The 8,853-nt window shown below is 37.8% G+C and overlaps 2 protein-coding genes across 2 annotated transcripts; both read left to right on the top strand.

Annotated features, from left to right (window-relative positions):
* Positions 1-1,789: 1,789 nt before the first annotated feature.
* On the top strand, positions 1,790-6,911 carry LOC113353109 (glycerophosphodiester phosphodiesterase GDPD4-like). Its single transcript, XM_026596817.1, has 9 exons — positions 1,790-1,975; positions 2,069-2,155; positions 2,768-2,865; positions 3,138-3,198; positions 3,454-3,534; positions 3,774-3,866; positions 4,977-5,066; positions 5,839-5,966; positions 6,446-6,911. Exons 1-9 carry the CDS (start codon positions 1,811-1,813, stop codon positions 6,612-6,614), a joined length of 972 nt encoding a protein of 323 aa, XP_026452602.1. The 5' UTR covers positions 1,790-1,810; the 3' UTR covers positions 6,615-6,911.
* Positions 6,912-7,900: 989 nt separating this feature from the next.
* On the top strand, positions 7,901-8,500 carry LOC113350816 (VQ motif-containing protein 31-like). Its single transcript, XM_026594928.1, has one exon. The coding sequence runs from the start codon at positions 7,901-7,903 to the stop codon at positions 8,498-8,500; it is 600 nt and encodes a 199-aa protein (XP_026450713.1).
* The last annotated feature ends 353 nt before the right edge of the window (positions 8,501-8,853 follow it).

Genomic DNA, 8,853 nt, shown 5'->3' with positions numbered 1-8,853 from the left:
TCGACTACGAATTCAGAATAATAAACAAGCATGACCATCCTATGGGATCGTGGATTCGATCATAGAATCAGAGTAATTAAGATTATCTATTACCATTCATGAGATCAGTGGATTCGATCATAAAATCGGAGTAATGAGATAACACAGTTTTTTTATTGTCATTCTATGAGATCGAGCCGTGGATTCGACCATGGAATAGGAGCAATTGTTATTGCCATTCCATGGGATCAGGCCGTGGATTCGACCATGAAATATGAGCAATAATAGATTATTCTGGGAATTCAGTAGTGAATGTCACAGCAGGATTAATCTATTGCAGAAAAGATATTAGCCAGTTAAAGCGTCACATCTATTTTGAATGGTGCATAGTCAGGGAGTCACGATGTTGTTTACGACCTGAAGGCGTTAGTGTTCTTAATCTACGGAGAACCGCCTGAATCTATGCACAGTCTCTCCACATAATCAGGGAACGATGAGTGTGAACGACGTCCTGAAGGCGTCCGCCGCCCAACTATTCTTATATGTGAAGGTGGGTCTCTCTCCTGCAGCCAGGGAACAGTGAGTATCACCGACTTCCTGAAGGCGTTAAGCTCTCAATCTATGGAGAACCGCCCAAATACTTTATTCTGCATAGAGGTCACGACGAAATACCAGGGATCGAACGCTCAGCTGGTGGAGGCTTTTCGAAAACATATTCATCATGACTTCGTAAAATATGAATCGTTGCATGCCTGAAAGCCGTGTCAAAAACATGCCTCATGATTTTACGGTTTTTGCCCTTCGTTGAAAGTCCACCATCTACACCCACAGTGAACAGTTTATCTTGCAAAATAAATCTACTAATTTTGTTTTAGAGGGCCATTCAACCCTCTAATACTCCAACAACCTATCTTAAACATTATCAAGACACAAAGAGACCTAGATATTTTAAGCACCAAACCTTTAGGAGCCAAAACAAAATTATAAGAAGTACTACTATCTTTGGGTAAAATTTGCCTTTTGAACCATCTGTTGCAGAGCCAAATTGACCCCCAAAATCATTAGAAGTCCACTCCTCATTGATAAATTCAGAACTGAAGTTTTGCACCAAAACCTTCGCATGACCAGTAACCTCAACACTTTCCATTCTCTCTTCATATTCAACTAAGATATCAAACATATCAGTTGTAGAGATACTATTAGATTTCTCCTCCTCCATAAATGCATTTTCCTTGTTACTATTGGGAAAAACCACCACCTCCTCCGTAGCTCCCTGTTTAAGAACGTGTTGAGTACTCATATCTGTAATGACATTAGGCTGAATACCAGGCTTTCTAGAACCTCCAACCACCCAAACTTCCTTATCATTTACCCCCGTAGCCTTCTAGCGCGGTTGGATATAATTCTGTCTAGAAGCAGAATTTAGAAGCAGAATTTAGAAGTCCAGATATTTTACTTTTCCAGAAGCAGAATTTAGAAGCAGAAATCAGAAGTCCAGATATTTTGCTTCACAAAAAAAATCGATTTTTCTGTTTTTTGGAGATGGTTCTGAAATTCCACACCCAAACTGACTTCTTATTTTTTGACTTCTAGAAATCAAAAAGCTATTTCTAGATGCGCATGCAAACGCCCTATTCATCTCGCGGTTAAACCGACGATATAAAACACCACGGTTCAGATCTAGCCTCCTAGGGTGGACATCCTCTCCGTAAGTCCGCGTTCTCTCGTGGGACGAGACTTTCACCTCCCCCAAACAAAGCACATGCTTAAAAACAAAAACAACTGTAAAATAACATAACCAAGTCTGTAATCAAGAAAAGAAAAAAGAAACATGGCGATTCTGAAAACGAAAAAGAGACAACAAAACCCTAACGATATTTGGAATCAATTTATAAGATTTTCTTCCAAGAAATTCTTTCGTTTACTTTTGATTCTCATTTTGTTAGCTCTTATTCCTCCAATTTTCTTTCATTTTAGACTCAGACGAATCCAACAGGTGTGAAGTTGAAATTATTAGTATAAACTCTAGAAATTAATAAATCATGTTCCATTTTCTTGCTAATACTTATGATTTGTTTTGTTGTTGCAGTTACAATCAAAGAAATGTGGTTGGATTAAGAATCCTCCTTTAGTATGTGCTCATGGTGGTGATCCAACTAAAGCTTTCCCCAATACTGTATGTATATTCAGCCTTTTATTTTTAGTTCTCTTTTTCTGTTCCAGAGAGAGGGTGTAAGGGTTTAAGTTATCTCTGCCGAGTTTAATCAATTTCGTAATGTAACTGTAAGAATCTATATAGTTTAGGTCACAGAATACTTGGGAAAATATAACAAAAATGTAGGGGGAAAGCCACTTGCTTACTACTTACTCAGCCTGGTCAGGTGTTGCCCAAACAACTCTCGGATCAAAGGTTGCGCCATCCCATCCCGACGATCGGGATTATGGATGGGCACAATGCCACCATCCATAACTGATCTGAGTTTCATGGAAATTTTGCCTAACAATCTTCTTAGTAAGAAAGGTAGGTAATAATGAGCGTGATAAATCAGCTTTCTAGGGACTTATTTTAGTTGTACAAGAATCACCGCACGTTCTTGGAAGTCACGTGTATGTGGATATCTTTTCAAGCTTCGCAGAAGCACTTCAAAGTTTTTGTACCTTGTATGAAAGAGGTGAAACTTGGATTAATTCACTTCAAGTTAGATTCTACATGCATGCAGGTGAAAGTAACTCACTCTTGGATAAGGTGTATAATTTGAACACTACTTTTTTTTGTCTTACTTTCCAGGTTTCTGCATATCGCAGTGCCCTTAGCTCCCAAGTCGACTGCATTGAGGTTGATGTTTCTCGTTCTTCTGATGGAATTTTGTTCGCTCTCCATGATAGGTAAGCATCTTAACATTTAGTTGTTCGTGTGAATGCGGAAGTTAATGTAGTTATTATTTCCTAGAGCAACCTGTTCTTGAAAAATGATTTGCTGCATGGAAGTAAAGAAAAGGTGTTAATTATGTTCTACTAGTATTTTTAGGAATTTCCATAGAACAAGAACCTGACTGGAATATGAACCCGACTTGTAATTCATAGTCATCGCTTATATGTATGTGTGTGTATATTTCTTGGAACTACTAGGAGATGTGATTTTTACGTGGCACAGGCAGGGATTTGCAGCGAATATCTGGTAACGAGACTGCAAAAGTTGGTTTCTTGACCAGGAAAGAGGTTAGATTTCTCCTGGTATTTCTTATGTATTAACTATTAAATACGCACTCCTGTTGTTATTACACCGAATTATCTCCCTTTAACATTTGAGTTCAAGCATATCGTTACCTTAACCTTTTTAAAGTAACCTTGTTTAAATTAGGTATACTTGTTCTGAAACTAAGTAGATAAGAATCTTGTGTGACCACTAACATTTCATTTTGTAAGTCTTTGTCAACAATGTTGAACTGATGATGTATTTGTTTCTGGTTGTAGCTGAAAGAATTGGGTGTCAAACATCTGTCCCATCAAGAGTTTCACGAACAAGAAATGTCAACAGTCGAAGATGCATTGATGGTATTTTCAGGGGTTACCCTCCCTTCCTCCCTTACAATTTTCACTTATAATAGATATGGAACATTTTAGATATTATTTTGACAAGATCTCACACATTAAGCGTTACCTATCTGGTGGCAACATAATCGCACAAAGGTCATCCAGAAGTCTGGCACTGCTGATTTGTCATGTAATTATACTCTTTATCGGTATTTCTGAAATGATATATTTACTATCTGCCTTGTTTTAACTTTTTGCAGTTAATATCTAAATCAGTTGGGCATGTAGTCTTGGATGCAAAAGTGGGACCTCCAAAATACGAGCAAGGACTAGCAAAAGATATTCTTTCTATCGTAAGTAGAGTGAGGTTTTGACTGATTCGTATATATGCACACAAAAATAGTTTCACAGCCTAGCTTCTTCATTGCCGGGTAAAAATTGGTCGGAGGGGTATTATGGCAGGTTGGAAGCAGCATGCAGAGTTCCTCGTTATCAGATCTACTTGCATTAACTTTTTTTCTTTTTCTTTTTTATCTCTGCATGTGTAGCTCAGTGCTTGGAAATAATATATGCATTAATTATCTCTAGTATGAGTTTCACATAATCACGTTATATATTGGTTAATAAACAGAATTTATCAAAATGCTCCAGATGTCTTCCTAGCCAGATTCCATAATACTGACTAGTGAGAGTTGAGCTCTCACCCCCTTGCCTAATCCCCTCCCAGTTGGTCAAGAACTCATAAGGTCCCTTATTAAAGAAAAGTAAGTAGCTGCCTTGGAAGAGTCGTAGGCCACGAATTTCCTTAGATTGTTGGCAGGAATGTAAGATTAATAATGTGTTGTTATAGAAAAAATAGAAGCTTTCACCGTCTGAAAAAAAATCTTAGTTGCATAATTATCATCTCATAGGTTGTTGAGTGGGCGAGCATGCCCATATCACTTCCTGAGACAGCTTGCGCTGGTGTTACCGCTTACACTATATATGAAATCCCGACAGCTATCTTTGAAGCTGGCATAAGCTATACATGAGCATAAACTTTGTTTCTTTCAAACCGGCTTACCTAGCACTTAGCTTTTGGTGTCAGTCGTCGAATGAGAATTTTCAGCTTTAATCTCTCATTAGCTGGCCTTTTGCCTTCAACGAGAGGGTCGTTTGGCCAATCTGGGAGACTCGATACTGTAGTCGTAACTCTTAAGTATAGTTCCTTACGAGAGTAATTTGCATTTGACTCTTGAGTTATGTACGCATTGGTTATGTAAACCAATGCATATGTCGCCTAATTGCTCACGAGCAATTAAGAGTGGGCATGATAACCAATGCATATGTCGCCTGTTGATATGAAATGTGAGGAAAAGTTAGCTGATCCAAGCAGGGCTTCCTGTTTGTCCCTATGCCTACTTGTGTACCTACCTCTCTTAAACTATTTGGTAACTGAGGTTTTTTACTTTGAACTTTTGCAGGTAAAGAGAACACAGTGCCAAAATTGTATCATTTGGGCTAAAAGTGACACATTAGCTAGGGATATAATCAGACTGTCGTCTGACGTAACGGTAAGAAGGCTTCACTTGTTCTTACCTTTTATGGCACTTGTATTTTGATGTGGAATAATATTTACTGGAGTTCGTTAACTCAGGAAAAAAGGCTTATAGAGCAAGAATGTTGAATTCTACAGAATCTATTCCAAGTGGCTGACCAATTTCACTGCCCTCCTTGAGTATGAAATCTAACTTTAAGTACTTTGGCCAATATTAAAGTGCTGATCTACGCTGTGAGACACTTGAGCTAGGACAATTTAACCTTTTTAGAGTATTCAACCTACTGCATAACTTGCTTGTTCGAGTGTTGTCCTTGAGTTCAGACAGTATACCTCAGAGTACATTAAACTTGTTAGCATTGTAAAATGATTATGGTATGCTCAGTTTACTGGGATGATGGGCCAACCATATACTGAGCCTAGCATTGCTGATTGACTGATTCTCCTATAGATTATTGATCATAAAACTTATAATCTGACAAACTTGAACTGTGATAGATTCCTGTTTTGATGCTAGATAGTTGACTGCTGTTGCCGTAATATGTTCTGATTGGTGGTAGTCACTAGGCAGAAAAGATACTGTTAATAGTCTGGTTGATTTGGTTGGACATTTGTTCATTTACTATATAAATGCTGTTGTTTGGTGAAGTTTATTGTGTGATCAAAAGTCAAAACGGCTGATTCTTACTAGCCTGCTTGGGAATGCTTATACTTTGCGTAAAACAGCATACATTCATTATTTTCCTTGATGCCAATTTTTGATCGTGAAGGTTCTCCTTTCTTTGCAGGTTGGTTACATTGTCATGAGTGATCCTTTAACTGGTGCTAGGACCAACATACTAAGAATGAAAAAAGCTAGTGTTGTTGGGGTGTATCACCCTTTAGTTGATGACAAGCTTGTGAGAGTTCTTCATGGGTATGATTTTCAACTAAATTCATCTATGTTCATTTTTTTTTTTTGGATATAACCGCCAGCATTTTACTGCTAATATTAACATAGCACGTGGAATTCGGTAAAGAGTTCAAATTAAGTGTCAAGTGTTATTTTCCCCAGAACCAGACACATACAACCCCTACCAATCTAGTTAACAGTCAGGTGACAATGCAAAAACATGACTGAATGCAAAACTAAGTGATTTAGTTTAATTTCAAACTGACCAAACTAATATCCATGTTTAAAAGCTCTTAAATTCAATGTCATCCTTCTGATAGAGGGCTTTTTTGCCACATTGGTATTATTTATCGGTAAAACAATGTATGGCCAAGGGCCCTGGATGCATGTCTATCTGAAAATATCTGTGACAAATGATTTAACCACTAAATCAGTTTATTCCTTTATAACAATGTATTGTTTATGGTGATTGCGACTAATAGTTTGTGTCTTTTTGTCTACAGGAGGAATAAGAAAGTTTATTCTTGGACTGTCGACGATGTAGATTCTATGCGGAGAATGCTAATTGAACAAGTAGATGGTGTTGTTACCAACCATCCTGCGAAGCTTCGACGGCTCATGCAAGACATTCAATCTCAATGCCTTGAGGATGGGCTCCCTTTGCCCAGATAATAACCTCTCTGTCTGTTTCTGTCTCACTCTGTCCCTAGGTTCATTCCAACACGTCATAAGTTGTGGCTTATACAGATGGGTCTAAACACCCAATTAATTGCACAGCAAAAATCTCATTTTTCTGTTCATAGAAGAGCCAATATGTTAGGTTATTTTCATGACAAGGGCACTTTGAAAAATGCCTTGTCTTGCATTACATATTTATTTAGCAACAAACAATATGTTCCATCTTGTTTTTTTTTTCTTCCTGTTGAATCTGCAACGCTATAAAAAAGAAGAAGGATATTTTTGTAATTTTCGCTACATTTTTTGCCCTTTTTAACAAACTGATGACTTGGCAAGATGGCGGTTCTCGTCTGAGGTGTTTTTCGTTTTGTCCTAACTGGCGTTGGACTGTTCCAGTGTTAAACCATCTAAAGCCAATTTTCTGTTCATTCCCTTTTCTTCTTTCTTCCTTTTCATCTTCCTCTCTCTCTAAAACGAAAATCGGCCGAAATCCCTCGTGCATTTTGCTTTGCGTTTCCTCATCGATTAGGGTTAAGGAATAATTGATGGCTGCACAATCGAGAGGTTTAATCTTTCTTTATTCTATGGAATTTTAGATACTTAGATTTGTAAGTTTTAATACCTTCTTTGATTAACACTGCCGATCAAAAAAAGCAAAAAAAAAAAAACAAACGGATTTGTTTGATCAAAGAGAATTCTCTGTATGTATGGTTTGAATTTGAAATTACTATATGCGGCAACTTCTTTACATGCCATTTTTGTTGCTGCATAAGTGCATATTAGCAAGTTCTTAAATTATGAACGTGTTAATGACAATTCTCTAGCTGATAAATCAAATACAGTGTGGTCTTCTATTTCTTAGCCAAAATGAAATTTCAGAAATAAATCAAGCATGCAGTTCATGGTTTTCTCATTTGATTGATTAATCTTTTATGACAAATTTATCCCAAAACCTTGTTGAAGTAAGAGGCTTGACTTTTCGTTGACCATTCTTTATAAAACTTGATTCTTTTGAGTTTGACAATTCTTCTTCCTATCCCTCTTCTGGAAAGGAAGCTCCGGAAACTAATAGGAGTGGCTACACATAAGTTTCGTATGTTTAAACTATTTATAATTCTTCAACAATTGTAGAGGCTAATTTACTCTTTGGCAGGTTAACTTTACTTGAAGTTAAACCAGGTACCATGCCATAGAGTCTCTGGGGCTGGGAGCAGAAGGTTCTTCTTGAGCAAGAGAATATTGGCACCTCACTGAGGTTCTGCTAAGTAACGCTCAAACCAATGGAAAAACCAACAAGCAACCAAGCCATGCAAGACTCGACGCCATTGACGACTTTCGTCCAAGCTGATACAAACACCTTCCGTGAGCTTGTTCAACGCCTAACTGGTTCATCGGATAGGGATCATGGAACATCTAAGGTACCTAATCAGTCAAACAATAATGCAGTTGCAACCAATGAAGGTATAACCACCAAAGTAATAGGTGTGAAGAAACCAACATTCAAACTGCATGAGAGAAGGCAATACTCCAAAACTAAACTGGAAGTTGTAAATCCCGGTTTTCAATTCAGACCAGGTTCACCGATTTTGTCTCCATCTAGACCTGGTTCGCATAAAACAAAACTAGTCCCCTCCCCAGCAAAGGTAGCTAATTATAGTCCTATTCCAAGCCCTTCACAGCCATTTGCAAACTTATCAATCCTCGAAGAAAAAGCACTGCAGAACTCACCATCTGATGGTTTAAAAAATGAGGAGGAAGAAGAGAAGGTAATCCAAGAGAGGAGGTTTTATTTGCATCCTTCCTCGCGATCTAGAACAAGTTCAGAACCAGAATTGCTAACGTTGTTCCCACTTACATCCCCAAAGTCTCACCAAACTTAACCGTACGTTTATCTGCTCATATGTAGGATAAGTTCTTCTTGGGTCCGAAATTCAAAGACCATGTATTTTCGCATTTGAACCATGCAATTCGAAATTTCCTAAGTTTGTTACAGCTTTCAAACCTGGACCCCCAAGTTTGTGTAATTCGGCAGAAAAGAATATGTACCTGCTCTTTAACGTTTTATTTTTATTTTTTATAATGTCTCATTTGGGCATGGGTTTGTCTGTGCAACATCCTTTTTTTAGATTAGAAAAGGGGTTTGTGCAACACCCTCTTTTACAAGGTCGTATACCAAACCGTAAGTAAAGCCTTTTTGTCCCAAACAAATTGGGGTAGGCTAGAAATGAGATTC

This window comes from Papaver somniferum, chromosome 2, assembly GCF_003573695.1.
Source record: "Papaver somniferum cultivar HN1 chromosome 2, ASM357369v1, whole genome shotgun sequence".
NCBI lineage: Eukaryota > Viridiplantae > Streptophyta > Magnoliopsida > Ranunculales > Papaveraceae > Papaver > Papaver somniferum.
This window is presented reverse-complemented; position numbering and strand designations above follow the sequence as displayed.